The 19,926-nt window shown below is 46.1% G+C and overlaps 1 protein-coding gene across 1 annotated transcript in view; it reads right to left on the bottom strand.

Annotated features, from left to right (window-relative positions):
* Positions 1–2,015: 2,015 nt before the first annotated feature.
* RFTN1 (raftlin, lipid raft linker 1) overlaps positions 2,016–19,926 on the bottom strand; it is a 307,136-nt gene continuing 289,225 nt past the window's right edge. The window contains exons 9-11 of the mRNA XM_006846631.1: positions 15,269–15,372; positions 13,232–13,313; positions 2,016–2,417 (exon numbers count right to left, since the gene is read on the bottom strand). Coding sequence (XP_006846694.1) covers positions 2,016–2,417; positions 13,232–13,313; positions 15,269–15,372 — 588 coding nt within the window. The remainder of the gene's footprint in view (positions 2,418–13,231; positions 13,314–15,268; positions 15,373–19,926) is intronic.

Genomic DNA, 19,926 nt, shown 5'->3' with positions numbered 1-19,926 from the left:
TGGAGGGTCAGAGAAAAAGAAGACCCCCAATGAGATGGATTGGCCAAGTGGCAGGATCTATGGACTCAAGCGTGGCAACAATAGTGAGGTTGGCCGAGGATCGGGCAGAGTTTTGTTCTGCTGTGCATAGGGTTGCTGAGTCGGTACCGACTCGATGGCACCTAACAACAACAATGTGATGGTTGGAACTGTGGTTGCCGTGGCAGGACCAAATGATTTCATGGGACTTATACGGCCCGTGGGCTGGATGTTTCCCACCCCTGCTGTATAGGGTTTTTGAGGAGCAGCTGGTGAGTTTGAACTGCAGACCTTGTCGTTCGCAGACTAGTGTTTATCCTACAGCGCCATATCAGGACTCCAAACTAGGTTTGTAGTAATTTGTGATAGCAGCAATAAGAAATTAATACAACAGATAAATGGAATGTGTTTTCCTGGATGGAATCATGGATCAGAAAAGGACATTAGGTAAAAACTAAGGAGATCTGAATAAAGTATGGACCTTAGTTAATAGTAATGTATTGATGGAGTCCTGGTGGGGTGCTATAGAATTAGCACCGGACTGCTAACTGCAAGGTTGGTGGTTCAAACCCATTAGCTGCTCCTTGGAAATCCTATATGGGTTGCTATGAGTCGAAACCAACTCGACAGCACTTACCAACCACAACACTGGATTGGTATTGGTTCATGAGTTGTAGCAAATGTGCCACACTCATGTAACATGTGTGGCAGTGGTAGTGAGGTTGGCCCAGGATCGGACATTGTTTCGTTCTGCTGTGCATGGGGTTGCTATGAGTCGGTTCCGACTCTATGACACCTGACAACAACAACAACAATGTAACATGTTAATAACAGGGGAAACTGGGTGCAGGGCAGATGAGAACTCCAGCTTCTCAGTGTTTCTGTAAAAATATAAAGCTGTTAAAAGACAAAAGTATTTAAGATTTTTTAAAAAGTGAATGCTGAAACCTTGGAACATTAGACTGGGAGTTTTGTGGGGTGTTTTTGTGTGTGTGAGACTAGAGAAATAATCAATACACAAAATGCACTAACTCATAGATGATTTATTGCTTTAAGTAACTAAATAACAAAGAGAAGAGACAGGCTATTGTTTTTGGTCAAGACAATCTGCAGTATCTCTCCAAGTTTCACCTGTTGCATCTACTTAAAGCCCGAAAATACTTTCTGGACAATATAAACACTTGATAATCAGACACAGCATACATGGTAACAACTTGGCCAATGATACACTGATTAAAATAGCACACAACAAGGGTACCCCACCCAATAGGGATGCCCTGAAATGACAGGAAGGAACGCGTGTTCATAAGATGTGCTGAATACAAAACCTTTAAATTTTTTTGGCATTAATACTAACACAGAATACTTTCTTGGGCAATCTGCAAGAGCAGGCAGGCAAGCAGAATTACCTCTTCATTTCCAGATTACCAACAGATTACCAACATGGGAATACTTTAAGGAAAGCCAGGAGGCAGGGCACCTCCCCTCCCAGTGTCTTTTTCTTTGCCAAAGCAGCAGAATCTGAGGGTCTAGTGGAGGGGGTGACTGACCAGGCTCTCCAGGTCTTAAAATTCACCAAGGAGCTGCCAAAAGCAGCAGGGGCCCTCATCAGGGTGTGGGAGAGGACAACAGACTCGGTTTGTAGCTAGGGAGGACCACGGATTTGGCCCGAATGTTCCCTGGAGGCCCTGCAGGGTAGACACAGGCACTGGATGGTTCAGATCCGCCAGATGAAGGAGGTGGAGCCAAGGCTAGGTCTCCCGCTGGCTGAGGTACAGGTGCAGGGCCCATCTCCTTCTACCACTAGGGCATAGGGCACATTTCAAATGGATGTGTCAGGACCCACCCAACCCCTGGAGGGCCGGGTAGACTCACAAGGAGAAGTCAAGCCAAGCCAAAGGATAACACACAATGCCACGGCAAACCCACCCAGTGCTGGCTCCCAGCAATGTTCCTTAGGTTTGCAGCTTCTGGCTTCAGGGCGAACTGCCTGAGGCTCAGTTGTCTTCTGGTGTGGCGGGTTCTCCAGAGATGTCCTCAGGACTGCCGTCCCTGACATGCTCTCCCGGATCAGATGGCCCAGTGCAGCCCTCCTGGGCCCTGCTTGGGGCAGCAGGGCCATTCTGCATGGTGTCCCCCACACCCCTACACCCATTCCCATCATCAGGGCACAACTTGTCTTCCATCTCCTGGGAGGCCACCTCTTCGTCTTCTCCTTGGACCCCGTCCTCCTGATGTTGACCCAGCACACAGTTTCCCATGACTCCAGATTTGAAGAACTGGTCATCTAAGTCCTTCTCATTCTCTTCTGCCTGTCGTTTGCCTCTGACGCTGAGTTTACCTTTGGATTTCCTCATCTGCCTGTTGTGCATTTCTTCTCTGGAGAATCGCCAATGAAACTAGAAATCAGAGAAGAAGGGCATAAATAAACACAGCCTCCATGAACCCAGAGCATCACCTGGCAGCCTGTGTGCATCCACACCTGAGTCTCATCTCTCAGCAAGAATTCCCAGAAGTCCTTGAGTAAACAGTACAGAGACCATAGTGACATCAGAGCCCCACACACAGTTTTACAGGCCTTGGAGGTACTTCCAACAGCACCACCACCTGAGCCAAGGCCATTAACTAAAGAAGAAGTGAAATGGCTAGAAGAACAAGATACATTTAGAGAAGTGAGCATTTTCTTAAGAAACGTTACACATAGGCTTGTCATTGACAAGCAATTCTGAGAATTCACTAAGCCTGTTGACCCTGATGAGGTCCCTGATGATGTCACTGTAATTAAGCAGCCAATGGACCGTTCATCTGTCATCAGTAAACTGATCAACACAAGTGCCTGACTGTGAAAGACTATCTGAGTGCCACTGATCTCATCTGTAGCAACGCTTTAGAGGACAATCCAGACTGAGATCCTGGCGATGGACTTATTAGGCATACAGCCTGTGCTTTAAGAGATACCACAAGCCTCCTCAGTGCCACCCATCGCTTCACTGTAGTGTGGCCTCAGGACTCTGCAGCTAGGTACGCCGCTTTTAATCGACCCCATAGCAAAGGGGGTTCTAAAGCCCGATCACTTGGAGGACTACAGTGGGAGCCGGGACATAGGCCTGCCCTTCCTCAATGCCCATAACTGAGCTTCTCTCCACAGGAAGATGACCCACACTTCCTCCAACAGATGTTCCCAGGGCACTGTCGCTAAAAATCTCTACCTCAGACTTGCTCCCAGAGAGACTGACCTGCAACCTTCCCCCCAAGTAACGGAGAAGCCACAAGAGGCTCAAGAAGTCCAAATCATGCAGTCAGTGTGAGAGCTGGGCTTGCACCCAGGTCTTAGGCGGTGGAGGGAGATGACCTCAACAGAAGACCCAGCTCCACCATCCAAACGAAGTTCTTGGCCCTCAGTTTCTCATCTAATTTGAGAATAGAGAGTAACTGTAATCATTCCCTTTTAGACCAGAAGTCAATACATTTTTTTCTATAAATATTTTAGGCTTTGCACAGGCCTTCAAATTGGTTTGAACCAGTTCAGTCAGAGCCAACACACTGAAATTGAGACAGACCCAAATCTGTACAATATGGATATACTGGAATGATAGCTAGTACAGCAAAATTACAGGGTAAAGTCCTGGAGTGAGAGACTTAGGTAAGGCAAAGTAAGTCATTTCAGAAGTCTGATGTGGGAACCTGGATTATTGGCAGGACTGTGGTTGTTAAGTACCATTGAGTTTGTACCAACTCACAGTGACCCTGTGCACAACGGAATGAAATACTTTCCAATCCTGGGCCAATCTTATAATCATTGCTATGCCTGAGCCCACTGCTGCTGCCACTGTGTCAGTCCATCTCATTTAGGGGTCTTCCTCTTTTTCTCTGACCTTCCACCTTACCTGATATCCTTTCAATGACTGGTCCCTCCTGACAATATGTCCGAAGTATGAGAGACGAAGTCTGACCATGTTGGCTTCCAAGGAGCACTCTGGCTGCACTTCTTCCAACAAAGATTTATTTGTTCTTTTGGCAGTCCATGGTACTTTTAATATTCTCCAACATCATAATTCAAATGCATCAATTCTAATATAGTCTTCCTTATTCACCATCCAGCTTTCTCATGCATATGAGGTCACTGAAAATACCATGGCTTGGGTCACGTTCAACTTAGTCCTCAAACTGATATCTTTGCTCTTCAACACTTTAAAGAGGTCTTGTGCAGTAGATTTGCCTAATTCAATACGTCATTTGATTTCTTGACTGCGTCTTTCATGAGTGTTGATGGTTGATCAGAGCAAAATGAAGTCTTTGACAACTTCAAACTTTTCTCCATTGATATGGATATTATTTATTGGACCAGTGATGAGGATTTTTGTCTTCATTACACTGAGTTGCAACCCATACTGAAGGCTGTGGTCTTTGATCTTCATCAGTAAATGTTTTAAGTCCTCTTTAAGTCAACTTTCAGCAAGCAAGGTTGTGTCATCTGCATATCGCAGGTTTTTAATGAGTCTTCCTCCAATCCTGATGCCACGTTTTTACCTTGTTTAATTTTAAACCATTTGGTGTTCCCTTGTTCTGTTCGAACAACTGCCTCTTGGTCTATGTACAGGTTCCTCATGAGCCAAATTAAGTGTTCCAGAATACTCTTACTTCACAATTGTCCATAGCTTGTCATGGTCCATACCATCAAAAGCTTTTATGTAGTCACAGGTAAACATCTTTCTGGTATTCAGTTTGTTGAAAGATTTCAATTTGTAGTCCATCAATTCCCGGTGTCTTGTTCTTTGCCAATGTCTTCAATATACCTTGGACATCTTCCTTCGGGATCACTGTCTCTTGATCATATGCTACCTCTTGAAATGGTTTTACATCGACCATTTGATTTTGGTGCAAATAACTCTAAGTATTCCTTCCATCTTTTTTTTTTTTCCAAGTTGTCAACTGTTTCATTTTATTTGGATCCTTTAATAAACACTAATAGAAGCAGCAATAACGAAATCAAAAGACATACTGCATTAGGCAAATGTGCTGCACAAGACCACTTTAAAGTGTTAAAAGTGCTAATCCTTCCATCTTCTTTGATGCTTTTTGCATCATTGAATAATTTGTCCAGAGAATCCTTCAAGGACTGTGGAGAGGACACATATTCAAAGTGGCATATCAGCTGCCATCTTTTAGCAGGGCACTGTTGCTTCTGCCTCTGCTGCTCAAGAGATTTGGTTGCTATGCAATACACATGCTGTCCTTGTTTACTAAGAGGGAGATTAAGTTTGAGGCAGGACATTGGCCCACAATTTTTCCTATTATGGTATTATTCCAGTTCATCTGCATTCTAGTGTTGCTTTGTCTGCCATTACTGAAGCTGGAATTGGTGTGAAGCCCTGGCTTTGCAGGCTCACAGTTGTCACAACCACTCAAATGTACTGTTGTTGGGCAAACACAGCCATACATAATACCTAAATGAAAGGCATGCTGTGCTCCCATAAAACTTTATTTACAAAAATAGGTATCAGGTCAGATTTGGTCCACAAGTTGTAGTTTTCTAACCCCAGCCACAGCATTTTCAGGGCCTCCCAGGCCTTGTTGTGAAAGGCAGAAAGAACAAGAGAGAAACCTCAGAGGGGAGAGAGCTATGTAAGTGAAGCCAGAGTCAGGACCCCAACTGGAGGGGGTGTTCTCACTAGAAGAAGAGCCTCAGGGCCTGAAGACTGGGCATGCCCTCGGCTGCCCACAGCCCCACACAGGGTAGTGAAAGGTTCCACCACGGCCATTTCCTTCCACTCCATCTCCACCACACTGGTCCCGCCAAGTATGTAGTTAAACCATAGACATTCTATGATTGCAAGAACAATAAAGGAGCCTGCAGTTCCTATGGCTTCTCGTTGGACTAAAGAAAGAGGGGGTCACAGGAATGTTGTTGCACCATCAGTGAAACATAATTTCTTAAGGTTAGACCACATTGTTAAGAATCCTGAGTGGTTTGCTAGGAAACATTAGAAGAAAAAAAAAGTGCTATGTTAATGTTTTGAAAATCTGCTACTTTTGCAGTTTCCAGGGATGGCGATCTATCTCCTTAATTAAGACATGCTCCTAAACACTCACAGGGTTCTGTAATTTAACATACCACAGGTTCTTGGATTTAGCATGCTTTAGACAAGATTGGTAAATCTGGCTATTCCACCAAAGTAGAGAATAGGAGTGAAATGCATATCGAGTTGACATTTATTCAGTCTACTCCCCTCCTCAACACTCTCAGACTCCACAGATGAGGCCACCCACACAGGTGGAGAGGTACTGCCCCCTGGACACTTGTTTGGGATTGTCTCACAGTATGGCTGACAGACTTCCCTTTGGACTGAGTTTTCTCCACACAAGCTACACATTTCAAATAATAGACTCCCTCCTAGTGTGCCACTGTAGGATAAGCACTGGACTGCAAACCATAAAGTCAGCGGTTCAAACCCACCATCTGATTCTTGGAAACCCTGCACAAGGGTTATGTGAGTCAGAACCCCCTCGATGGCACTCAACAACAACACAGGCCAAATGGCACCTCAGACTCCAGTGGTGCCAACTTCAAATTCCTAGCAGGCATGTTGAGGCTCATATAACCTCGCTGATCCCAGCCCTCACTCTCAGCTGCTGCCTGAAATGCCAGCCCTCATGGCTCAGGGCACCCAGTTAGCAAGCCGTAATTACTGCTGCCTTGTGACATGCAGCTGAGTTGTATTTTAATTCAAGTCCACAGAGAAGAGATGGACTTACTAATTTTAATGGATGCCCCAAAATATAGCCTCTTTGCATTTTGCATGTTTTGGGGAAAAGGTTAGGGTTAGCTGCCTACACAGGGCACTCCACGAAACAGTGATCAGGGATGTCAGACAGTGGTTTACTTTTGTCAACCCCAAAACGTGTGAGACTGTTGCAGCTATGAGATCTGCTGATGCCAATTGTGGTGGTGGTTGTTAAGTACCATTGAGCTGAGTCTGACCCATAGCGACCCTGTATAGGGTTTCTGAAGAGCAGCTGGTGAGCTTGAACCACTGACGGCTAAATCTGCGTTCAAATCCCAGTTCTGGCACATATTAGCTGTGTGACCTTAGGAAAGTTATTAATCTCTCTGAGTCTCCAGCTTCTCACCTCTGTAAGTGATGTCTCTGCCTCCAGGAGGGCTGTGTTGCCCACCTCCAGGCCCCCAGTCACACTAGTCTCTGGGAATTGCACCCTCTTCAGACGTGAGTGCACAACTATGGCCAAGCTCACCACTCAACAGGGCTTTCATTCTTAGGACCATTTTTTATTAAAACTACAAAGCCAGGTGTCTCTCAGAGGTTGCTCTTGCTAAGTCAACAACAGGACTTTCGTGGTTCACTCTGGATGCCTCCTCATACCCAGGAGAACACAGGCACACCAACCACCTCTTCCTGGAACCTGCCAGGGTGGGGCACACAAGGATCTGGAACTGTCAGTGCTGAGCTGGGGTGGGAACTATTTCAGTTGACATTTTCTGTCCCTAAGCGTCGTTCCAGAAAAATCTGCAAAGCCCAAGTCCTTCTAAGAGTCAGCACTGTATCCTGTATCCCCGAACGGGTTTGTGAGTGCCGTCACCAACTCCAGAGCCTGCTGGGGCCCCTAAGCACCATAGCTGTTATGGCAGCCTCAGCCAGGAACTAGGCAGGGTCTGATTCACGTGTTCTCTATTTACCCCCTACTTTGAGGTAGTGCTCCTATGAAGGTGGGAAGCAGTAGTGCTCGGAACCCAGGTCTGGATAATCTAGAAACTGTTCACAGCTGTGAAGGCAGGCTGCTGCCTGCAAAACACTGCCATGGTAGGAGTAAGTGCATACGGAGGCGTCCTCTGCGTGGCCGTGTGTTCCACGCCATGACAAGGTTTTATGTATCCTGAACCCCTAAAGTCATACTCTCAAGAGGCATTATTAGTACTATTTTATAAATATGAAGAGGTTCAGAGAGGTTAAGTGATTTATCCAAAGTCACACAACTAGAAAATAACTGAACAGGAAGTCAAACATTGCTACCCTCCCAGGCTCTCATTCTTGGTGAAAGGTTTTAGGCTCTTGCTTTGTAGGAAAAGGAATGGCCAAATACCTTTGAAATGGCTCAACACATAAGTTCCTCCACTTTCAGACTTCATGATCGCAAGACACATCTGCTAGGCCAGGCCCAGGACTCAGGCCAACTAATGGAGGTCCACATTTAACTGCCATTAAACATACTTTGGTTCAGCATAATAGAAGCAAGTGTTTACACTGAAGGCGCCTTGACAAGTCCATTTTTAAAAAAATCAATAATGATAAAATTTGAATGAATGTCCACAGGTGAGACTGGAAAGGGTCCTAAACTATTCAACACGGGCTGTTAAACTGGAGTTGCATCAGACCCACCTGCAGGGCTCCTTTCAGACTGTCTCAGTAGGCTTGGGGGAGGGGAACAAGCTACAGGTGAGGATGATACCGCTGGTCCATGGAGCAAGCTTTGAGGTCCACTGAGCTAATGAACATTACCTGGGCAGGATTTAGTTGTACAAGAACCAAAACAAAATAAGAAAACAACTAAGAAAATCAGCTGCCGTGGAGTCATCTCCAACTGATGGTGAGCCCGTGCTTGTCAGAGTAGGGCTGTGCTCCATACGGGTTTCAGTGGCTGATTTTTTCACAAGATTACCCAACATTTCTTCTAGAGCACCTGTGTGTGGACTTAAACCACCAACCTTTCTGCTAGCAGCTAAGAGCATGAGCTGTTTACAATGGGACAAAATAACGTATCTCCACCCTCCCATAGTCTCTGCTCTGTCATCCAGGGATGGCTTCCCCTGTTAGTTACCACCTGGCCTATCTTCCTCTTTTAAACTGGGGACAGCCATGGTCTTTAACAAATCACAAAAGTGACTCCAGAGCCCAACGCTCACATAGGAGAGGCATCTCCAAAACCAAGGAAAGAAACCAGGGATGCAGCATCCTCTGGGACTTTAGCAGCTTTTTAGCTTGAGGCTTTGAAGTGAGATCTTTAAAAACACACACAACTTAGAGCATGAAGGATGCACTGGGTATTCTGAGCAGTATCAGGGCGAGTCTGAATCAATAAACAAGCTCCAGGTAAAACAGGCTCCGCTGATGTCCAAGTACCGTAGCACTTGGCTTTGCTTGCTGACACTAAACTGAGAAGGAAGCCAACTAGCTGTCCAATGCAGAAGATCCTGCATAAAAGAAAAAAAACTCTTCACTTTACAGCAATGTGTCCAGAGTCCTGTGTCAACAGGGGCTAATGGATTTAATTCACACATTTTAAAAACATCCAGGATTCTGCCGCCTCTTTAAGTAGTTTAGCTAGAAGAAGGATTTTTCCTATGACCTCTGAATGAGTTTAAGATTTACTCTGAAAACTACACTCACATACAAATAAAGAGGCTGTTTCCAATGATGAAAAGTCTTGGAGAATTTTGCCCACTTCGCTGATTAGAAGACCTAAATATGCTATGTCCTCTGTGTGCCAAATCTTGTGATTTCTATTCTTAAATTTCATTACTAGCACTGAAACCCTTGCGCTAGACATACTACATCTGCCTCAGGCTCAGAAGTTTGATCATTCATTCATCTAACAAATATTTATTGAATACCAACTAAATGCCAGGCACTAGGTTAAGTAGCCAGGTACACAACACTCAGGGGAAAAAAAAAAAAGGTCTTTGGGGTTAATGTCAGACTCCTCCAGTAAAGAATAAGCTAATAAACAGCAAGAAGCCACGGAGTGGAAGGCTCTGAAAGGAAAAAAAAATGTGGTTCTCTGAGAATGTATTACAAGGGAGCCTGGATTGGACTAAAAGGAGAGAAACACTATCCCAAGAAAATGATGCTTGAGTGAGGGTATAAAGGAGGAGAATGTCCTATGAGAGCCACAATGCAGCAGGAGGGAACACCAAGAGCTTGGAGGTCTGTGGAGTCAGAATGAAGAAAATAGGGGCTGCAAGAAGAGATAAAGGGCCAGACCACGCAGGGCCTTGTGGGTCCCACTACAGCTCACCACCTTGATCTTAAGAGTAATTGTCAGAACTGTTCTGAGCAGCGGGATTACAAGATTTCATTTGCTTTCTGAAACGATCACTTTGGCTCTGAATATAAGCATATAATTGAACCGGGCCTGAGTTGATGAGGAGAGACCCATTACTAGGGAATGGCCACAGCTGCAGCAAGTGATGGTGGTGAGGAGTGGGACAGAACACAGACATGCTTAAAGGACAGACTGATGTGGAGGGAAGGAGAGGGTGCAGTCAACCCTAGGTGGGTGGGTATACCTGGGTCAGTGGTGGGGCCATTCCTTCAGGCCTCGGGGGAGATGCAGAATAATGAGTTTGGGCTTATACAGAACCTGAGATTTCCCAGACATTCAGATGTAGATGTTGACAAATGACATGCTCTGGAGGATGAGGAAGCTCACAGGAGAGGTGTAGGCAGGAAATACAGATTGAAGCTGTGGGCAAAGAGGTGGTGCATGAACCCTTGGGAATGAATGAGATTTTCTGGGTAAGAGATAAAAGAGTGATAAGAATAATGGCGCTGGGTGTGCACCCTCAGGAACTTGGTAGCAAATCAGGAGAATGTGGTGAGTCGGAACTCAGAAAACAAAGGTGGTCAATGTGTTTAGGGAGTCCCCACATGATGAGGACCAAATGGAGTTACTGTCGCAGGTAACCACAGACCTACAGAACAGAATGCCAAGCTAAGTCAGCCAAGCAGTGAATGGCGGACAAACCAAGTGCAGGCAATTCTGGCAAGACAGTTGGCTGAAACCCCTAAAAACTTTACTTTGAGGAAATTTTTAGCCTTGAACTGAAACTATCCCCTGAAGTCATCTTTGAACCAAATCACAGTGTAGCCTTATTAGAAAAGAATGTCCGCATTAAGCATTGTACCCTGTTAAAGAATTATCTGTGATGTAACTGACAATGCAACTTGAAACGATAGATGAGAAGCTTAGGGGGACAGCAGTTTGTGTTGATGATGGTGAAATTGGTAGGACAAGGTTTTTAAGAAAGGCTACATAACGCGAAGAATGTAACCAATGTCACTGAATTTCACATATAGAAATTGTGCATCTTTTCACCAAAAAAAAAAAAAGTTTAGCTACTACAAAGTCCTTCTCTTTGGGGCTCCACCAATGAGTTGACCTGAAAGTTCTCACACAGAACAAGTACTTGATACCATCTTTGGGATGAGGACAAGGAAAAATGAAATGAAAAGATAATGGGTGTTTTCCCCACAAACTTTTTGAAAGCCCCCTCGTAGATACATGAAAAAGCCGTCAACTCCTCTTTGTGTAACTGGGCTTCAAGTTTACAGTTACTGTGGAGATGATTCTGAATCATGACGGCCCGTGTGTGTCACTGCAGAACGGTGCTCCACAGGGTTCTCAATGGCTGATGTTTCAGAAGATCACCACAATTTTCTTCCGAGGAGCCCCAGGGTGAGTTTGAACCTCCCAATTTTCAGTTAACAGCTGAGCACTTAGTTGTCTGCACCACCTAGGGCAAGTTTCCACTGACCATCTTTCTCTAAAGGATGTCATTCTACCTCATTACTGCAGTTTCCAAAATCAACCTTTGAAATACCCTTCTGTTCATGCTCCCCCTGGCTTGTTTCTCTTTGTGGATACGATGTTCTTCCTTCCTTTGGAACCCACCTATAACCAGGAGTGGTTAGGAGTTGGGCTGTTAACCTTAAGGTCAGCAGTTCGAAACTACCAGCTGTTCCTCAGGAGAAAGATGAGGCTTTCTGCTCCTATGAAGATTTATAGCCTCGGACACCCTATGCAGGGTCTTTATGGGTTGGAACCAATGCCACAGGACACCACCAGCACCATGGCACGAAAAGGTGGAGCTAACCTAACCCCTCACTTAAGAGCTGAAGTCTGATTTCTTTTACTGTTTGGCAGGAGAATTCAAGTGCTTAATGTCACTCTTTCCATGAGTTCATGCAGCTTCCACGAGCCCACAGCTGAGCCGTAACAGAGCGTGGTCTTTGGCTGATTCAGAGAGTGGTCTTTAGCTGATTCATCTTGCAGCCGGTGCCTGACTGCTCCTGGTGGGTAATGGTGGGTTTGGGGGCTGCCTTCTGGCCCACCGCTGCTGTCACCTGTCACATTAATGTCTCAGAGCTTGGAGAAAGTCTTTCCTCTGCAACCCAGCCCATCTGGCTCCAAGACACTATTTCTTGGCATTCCTTCTACAAGTGGGCTCCCTGTGGATTTGTTGGCTGGTGAGGGGCTACTCCAATCTGTTCACTTGCTGGATGCTCCTGTCCAGGGCTCCATGTCCAAAGATGAGGAACTGAGAGTGAGGAGCATGGGGGAGGGGCTAGGTGTGAGGGCACGAAGTAGGCCCAGCAGGTTCTGAGCTGGATCCAGGTGGTACCTGTGTTGGACCAGTGGATTCCTTGGCCTCATCCTAAGCACCTGGTAAAACGGCCGCAGGAAAAACATCGCTGCAAAGCCTGGAGGTCTGGACAATCAGCGTCCCGTGGCAGAAGGGGACAACTTGGCTGGACTTCAGGAAACACAGTGAAGGCTTTCTGAGAATGGCCATGGTCTCAGGGAGTCTGTTTCTGGGCTAGTGCCTGTGAAATCCAGTCAGAGGACAGAGCACCCGGGGGTGGGGGGGTGGGGGGGTTGGAGCCTTAAGACAGCCTGGCCTGAGGACTCAAGGCTACAGGCTAACGCTGGCCTGTGTCTGCAGCAGCAGCTGGAACACGCAGGCCCTTGGGACAGGAGTCTTGTCAAGAAGGGACTCTGGCAGGGTGTCTCTGCCAATATCACCTCATGGCCTCCTAACTCCTGATGTCCTGAAGGACCTAAGGGGCAGGCAGCTTGTAATGAGATGACAGCACAGAGAAAGTGGGCACAAGTTCAAGCCATCCTCACCATGGACAGACTGCAGCTGCCTCCAGGCCCCTATTTTTAGGCTTCTGGGAATAGCTGTCTTCCCTTCCTTCTGGCTTGGCGAGCAGGAGGCTGGTAGACAAGGCCTCTGAGCTCCACTCACCCTCCCCCCAAACCCCCATTTCTGCAGCCTCAGGTGTGCTTTGTTTTTCAAAGGGGCTCAGGTGCTCCTTGGGTTCAGAGTCCTTGGAATTTAGAAGGGGCTCTCCACACAGCTGCTGGAGAAGACCCACTGCAAAGAGAACCGAGGAAAGCCTTCAAGGTCACCTACCTTTGATTCCTTCTTCTTGATTTTCTGAGGTAGACATGGTCTCTGAAGAAAGACAATCTGTTTGGTGGATATAGTCCCCTCCCTGTAACACAGGCAGAGCAGAGAATGAGCTTCCTTGTACCTGGAGAAGACCTGAGACAGCTGCTGTAGTCCCTAGTGTCATTAAGGCAGATCACCAGACAAAGAAACCCCCCCACCAAATTGTGAGTTATTAGAAATCAAGAAGCTCACTCCTCCACTCTCCAACCCTGCAGGCCTACCACCTTGCTTCCAAGGACCCAACAAATGCCATGTGCGTGGTCCTGCAAAGCCAGTTTCACAATGTGATGGCAAGTCACAGCCTAGCATGATGACAAACTAGCTGCTTCAGTGAATCTCAAAGGGGTGGGAGGCCCCTTCCAATCTATCTCTGGTAATGGTTTCACTGAGGGGCCTGGCTGGCTCTGGATGGCTGGGTAGGTGGGGATCAACCATTTCAGAACAGCCAGCAGAGAGGTCACTGTGTACAGGAGCTTGGCTGTGATCTTGCCCTGTGGAGAGGTAGTGTGGCTCCTAGCAGGCTCAGTGATTACTGCTTCTGTCCCAGGTGACAGGCAGGGAATTCACAAAAAGGGAGCGGGGATGGCTCTTTCCTCCCAGGAAGATAGGACTCCACAGAGCTGCCTTTAAAGATGATAGAAATATTGCAAGGGAGATCATGGTGTTCTCCTCACGCTCCTACCCTTTTAGTGACTTTCGTTAAATTTCTATTTTGCAGATGTCTTCTCTGCTAAGGAAATGTGTTATTGCATCCTCTAGGAGTCTCAGAGGGAATGGAAGAACAGAGGGAACACCAATTGTGTACCACAAAATCACTTGGTGATTTTACAACTCATTTAACCAGTTGCCCTAGAATCTGATGCACGGTGAACCCGTGAGTGTCCGAGTAGAACTGTGCTACACAGGATTCTCAGTGGCTGAATTTTCAGAAGTTGACTGCCGGGCCTTTCTGAGGTACCCCTACATAAACTCCAACTTCTAACCTTTGGGTTAGCAGGTGAACATGTGAAGCATCTGCACTACACAGGGATAAAACTATCCACTGCCGCTGAGTCGATTCCAACTCACAGTAACATTGTAGAACTGTTCCATGGGTTTCTAAGGCCCTACATATTTACAGAAGCTGACAGTCTCATTCTTCCTCCTGGAGAGCAGCTGGTAGGTATAGACCATCAACCTTTCAGTGAGCAGCCCAATGCTTAACCCACAGTAGCACCTGGGCTCCTTCTTATTTAAATGCTGCAGCGTGCTGTGGAGTCAGTTCTGTGACTCACAGGAACCCTGTGTAGGGCTTCAAAGGATGTAAATCTTTATGGGAGCAGAAAGCTTTCATCTTTCTCCCGCAGAACAGCTGGTGGATTCGAACTGCTAACCACAAGGTTAGCAGCTCAACACACAACTTACTACATTACCAGAGCACCTAGTTTAAATGGCAAACCCCAAATTACAGATGGAAGGCCTTTTAGGGTTGGTACAGGGACAAGCTTAAGGGTTTGAGAGAGAAGAGGGAGTGGAGGGTGGACAATCAGCAGTGAGCATGAGATTGTGAGGGATGTCAGAAGCCAAGTTTGAGAGTCCGGGTTTTCATATCCTCTTTGGGAGGCTACTGACCAGCATCATGATTTTGGAAGTCTTCTAACCTCCCTGGCACACTTTCTTCAGTTGTAAAATGGGTTTAATAAAAAATATCACTGCACAGGATTCTCTTTCTCTTTGAGGACTAAAGAAAATTTGATATATAAAGTTCCTACCTAGCTTTACACAGGGCACATGGCAGGTGCTGGATTTCTTTTGCATCTGGGCCCAAGTGGTGATCTGGGGCATCCACTGGGTAAGCCCTGATCAGGAAGAGGGAGTGTACTGGTTCAAAAGAGAAGGAGCTGAAATCCCTCTCCTGACACTAACCATACCTCCAAGGGCTACATAAAATGCTTATTAGGAGCAGTATTTAGCACAGAGTGAGTGAGTGGTAATAAGCATCCCTCCTGTTGTAGTTACCTGGTTGTCTTGATGACAGGAGTTGGTAGCACACAGGTGAGTTGCCAGCCATACGCCGCCAGAGAGTTCAGCAGGGGCACATAATCTGTCTGCACCTCAACACCCTGGGGAGAAACGCCACCATTAGGACTGCTGCTGCCTCACTCACACCATCTCCCAGGGGCACAAGAGGGTGGACATCCCATCCCCAAACCCAACAAAGCAGAGAGGACGGGGTGCCCCCACTTGCATCTGATGCTAGCTGAAGAATTAAAAGGTTTGGAACCAACTGCCAACATGGAATTTCCTTCCCGGTCCCGCTCAGCTGTGTAGTCGGCAAGGAATTAGTCAAAGGATTAATCCATTAATTTTGTTTTATTCTTATCTGGGCAAATAGTCTTCTGTGAGTTTTTCTGAAGAAGCACAATTAATTATCTTCTCACAGACCATTCAGGGCATATGACAAGGCACGTGTTGTGTGTCCTGGGAGTCAAATTATATCTACTAATGACCGGATCACCTGCATCCAGGCAGAGCAGCTCACACACAAGCACGTGTATGCGTGAACACTGCATAAAGGGTTTGCACCTGGGTCGCACACTCTGCCTTACAGGGATTGAGTTCAGCAATGGGGATGGAAGAAACTAGACCTTTCATCAGCTGGCTCCCGTAAGAAGACAACCCTAATATGAGGACAACACATTTGATCCCAGATGCATGCATTCTCACCCTAAAAGGTTTCGTTTCTTACTGTGTGGTCCTCACTGAAATCAAAAGGATGGCCCCTTCTGTGTTAGGTTGGCTTGAGAATGTCTCAAACTTGGGTCCAAATTCCAACTTAAGGGACCCCATGGATTCATTCATTGGGTGCTTTAAAGTGATGATAGGTTCAAAGTGAACAAAGGCTCCATGCTGGAAGGCCACAGCAGAAGCCACAAAGTAAGATGCACAAACAACGAAAATGCAGAATGGTCCCGACTGTCAGAAAAGAGAGATCCTACACATGGTCAAGGTGATCTTCATGGGGCTCTAGGGTGACAGACATTGGCAGGTGGAGTTGGGGAAGGGGCATTCCAGGAGGAGACTGCAAGCATGTGCAAACCAGGAAATAAAGTTGGGAAGTAGGACCTAACTTGAGATGGTTTGCTCAGATGGGGATGGTTCTTGGTGTGGGCCATCTATACAGGGGGAAATTGTAGAAACAGAACTGTCTCTCTTGGCTGGTTTGGGGGGCCAGATGAGGATGCACAAACAACAACCCTTGCTTCGTTAAACTGCTTTTAAATCTTCAATGACTGGCACCAGTCCCAGCGAGGCTACCAAGTCACTTGAGCCCCTGGCAATTAGTTTATGCTTCAGGAACCTTCTTTTCCTCAACTGTATTGGCCCACAACAGTGGATCTCAAAGTGTGGCCCCTGGGCCAGTATCATCAGCATCACCTGGAACTTGTTAGCATGCCCAGACCTGCTGAATCCGAACTCTGGGAGTGGGTCCAGGCATCCGTGTGTGAATAGCAGTCCTGAAGCAGCTAAGTTCCCTCTTAGGTCTCTACAGTCGAACTCTTACCTGCAGTCTAACCTTTCCCATCAGTCTCCATGTGGAGAAAAGAAATAGAGAGGCCTTTAAAAGAAACAGCAGGGAGGAGGAAGGAGAAAAGTGGGGAGGAGAGGAAGCAGGGGAAAGAGAAAAGGAGCAGGAAAGGGGAAAGGGGAGGGAGGAAAGCAGAGAGAAGTGCAGGTATAATCAATTTACAAGAGATAGGCAGGAGAAGCCCTCAGTCTGTGTCCCACCCAAACCAGCAGGGGACCCCCATCTTCCAGACAGCTGAGCCAGTGTCCACATTGCGGGGGCATGGCCTTCCTCTGTTGAAGGAAGCACTATGTGGCTGGCTGCTTTATCAGGAGCACCCTGCCCCCATCCCTGCACTCCTGGTGTAAAGAGAAAAGGGGGGAAAAAATTAAGACCCACACTCTCGCTTTGCAAGGTTATGATTACTTGGGCCTATCAAGAATAACCTTCCCACTTTATCAAGCACTGTGACAAACCCGCCACAATCAGACAGTAGCCATGGCAACCAGGACAAGCTTTGGCGCCTCACAAAGCCCTGAGTGGCAGAATGGAGTCCTTTTATTGGCGAGTGTGCGTGTGTGCCTCGGCCCAGTTTTCTCCTTCCTCTGCCAGCACCCAGAGTGGCAAGACAATGAAGGACCCCCGCTGAAGCCTGACCCACCTGCTCAGAGGCCTCAACCATGGGCTGCTGCTTTTTTGCTCTATTTTCGTTCATTTTGCCACTATCTTAAAGAGAAAGACAGCAGGATTTTCCCCAAACATTTCCCCCCTCAAGGTAGGGGACAGATATCAGCTATAGGGTAGAGAATGAAAAAGCCAAAAGGAAAAGGAAAAATACAATAAAACAAACACAGACCAGCCTGAGGGAACTGTTAGTTGGAAAGTTACCTACAAAAGGATAGGGGGTGAGGTGTCATCCTCCACCAGTCTCTTCAAGTCCAACTCTTTGGGCTGGTCTTGATTTAATGAATGTGAAATGTGATTTTCCATTTTATAAATGCAAATGATAAAGAGTAAGAAGAAGGCATTTCTAAAATACGAGTTGGGTTCCACACAGTGAGTGCTTTTAAGCCCATTAGCTAAGAAAGGTGGTAGGCAACATATCTGGATGGAGGGGTCCCTTTGATCTGCTTTTCTGTGACACTCCAGCAAAGAGAGAAGCAAGCACAAACAGCACTCAAAAGCCAGCCTGCTTATCAAACGGAAAGACATTTCTTTCTGTGAGTAGGAGCAAAAAATTTTAATTAACTCTCCCCTCTCCTGCAGTGGATACGTAATCTCCAATCGCACCTGGAGTGTTAAAAAAATGCAGCACGTCCTGTGGTTTTTCAACTTGTATAAAAGGAATTCTTTTTATTTATACTTCTTTTTTCCCTTTGTTCCCTATAGTATCTCCAATGGTCTCAAATCAACTAAAGAAACAGACATCCAAAACAACCTTCCCTTACCCTCCAAAAATTATGACAACAGAATGTAGAGTTTACTCAGAAATGCGTTTGTCTTTTGATCATTTTTAAAGATACTCCGTGTAGGGAAATCATTAGAAGGTAACACATCGGTCCACTGAGAAGTCTGGATAGTGAATGTCAGGTCACTCTTCCTTTTTCCCATGTCAATCTGAGGGAGAAAAGCCGTTTAAAGGAAAATGCTCCTTCTACACTAAGAGTAAGAGGGGCTCAGTGTCCCCTGTCTGAAAGGTATGCAGGAGCAAGGGTACCTGACACCCACAGGGTGAAGTCTTGTCTTTCACCAAGAATGCATGTTAGAAAAACCACTTCTGTCTCGTTTATAAAATCATGCCCAATACCTATTGGCAGAGTAGATTTATACTACTAGTATTTTACTTGTCAATGTTAGATATTGATTTCACAGTGTGGGAAATGAAAGATTAGCACTCTCAAACATATCTTCCTCTTTACTTTGTGCCCCCAAGTTATATTGTAATTTTGGCTCAGTCAAAAGTCAGCTTTCGTGTTATTATAATTTCACACACATCGCTTAATGCTGGGTGAAGTGATGTACTGTGATCATGCCTTCGTTTTTATACAGTCCTTTATTTTTCCTGGAGTTTTTCTGCTACGTGCCATCAAGTCAGTTCCAACTTATAGGGTTTCAGAGGTTGTAAATCTTTATGGGAACAGAAAGCCTCATTTTTCTCCCATGGAGCTGCTGGTAGATTTGAACCGCTGACCCTGCAGTCAGCAGCCCAACACATAACCCACTACACCACCATGGCTCCTTGAGCAGTGGTTCTAAAATGTGTTTACCAGAATTCCTGGAGTGACTGTGAAACCAGACAGCTGGGACCATTCCCAAAGAGTCTAAGCCATTCTAGGTCACGGCTTCTTGTTGTTATGTAGCCTTCAGTCACGTGTGGCTGTTTAATTTAAATTCATTAGAGTTAAATAACATGAGGAATTCAGTTCCTTCGTGACACCAGCCACATGAGTCCACTAGCTAGTATACTGGGCAGTGCCCTCAGAGCGCATGCTCACCATCATGGAGCGTTCTATTGGGCAGCACTGGTCTTTAAAAAGAGGCATTTGGTTTTGAAGTAGGAGGTAAGGTGAGAAGGAAATTTTCATAACATAGAAAGTTTACCTCTGATATGGGGTAGAACAGGCAGTCCCCAGATTAGAAACAAGCTCCTGTCCTTTGTCTCTAAGTCAAATCTGGACGTAAATCCAAACAGTTCGGTTTGGTTCATCAAATGCTTGTCTTAGTGCATTAGTGTACCAAGCTGTGCACAAAAATTAAAGAAACACTTCTAGATACACAAAAATTATCAAAATAATACAATAATAATGATGTTGTTTTGATGCATGTCACCCATGTGTTATTATGGACCACTGTATATATCTGGAATTTTGCATCTAATAGGCTTTATGGTAAGTGATGCGTAAGTTGGACACTGGTAACTTGGGAATTGCCTTATGATTTACTAACTGGATGTCTTACAAAACTGAAAACCAAACCCATTGCACGGAGTTGATTCCGACTTATAGGAGACCCTAGAGGAGCTCTGGTAGCGTAGTGGTTACGAATCGGGCTGCGAACCTTAAGGTCAGCGGTTCGAAACTACCAGCCGCTCCGCGGGAGACAGATGAGG

This window comes from Chrysochloris asiatica, unplaced genomic scaffold, assembly GCF_000296735.1.
Source record: "Chrysochloris asiatica unplaced genomic scaffold, ChrAsi1.0 scaffold00028, whole genome shotgun sequence".
NCBI classification, from domain to species: Eukaryota; Metazoa; Chordata; class Mammalia; order Afrosoricida; family Chrysochloridae; genus Chrysochloris; species Chrysochloris asiatica.
Note: the sequence above shows the minus strand (reverse complement) of the source record. Positions and strands in the feature narration are given on the sequence as shown.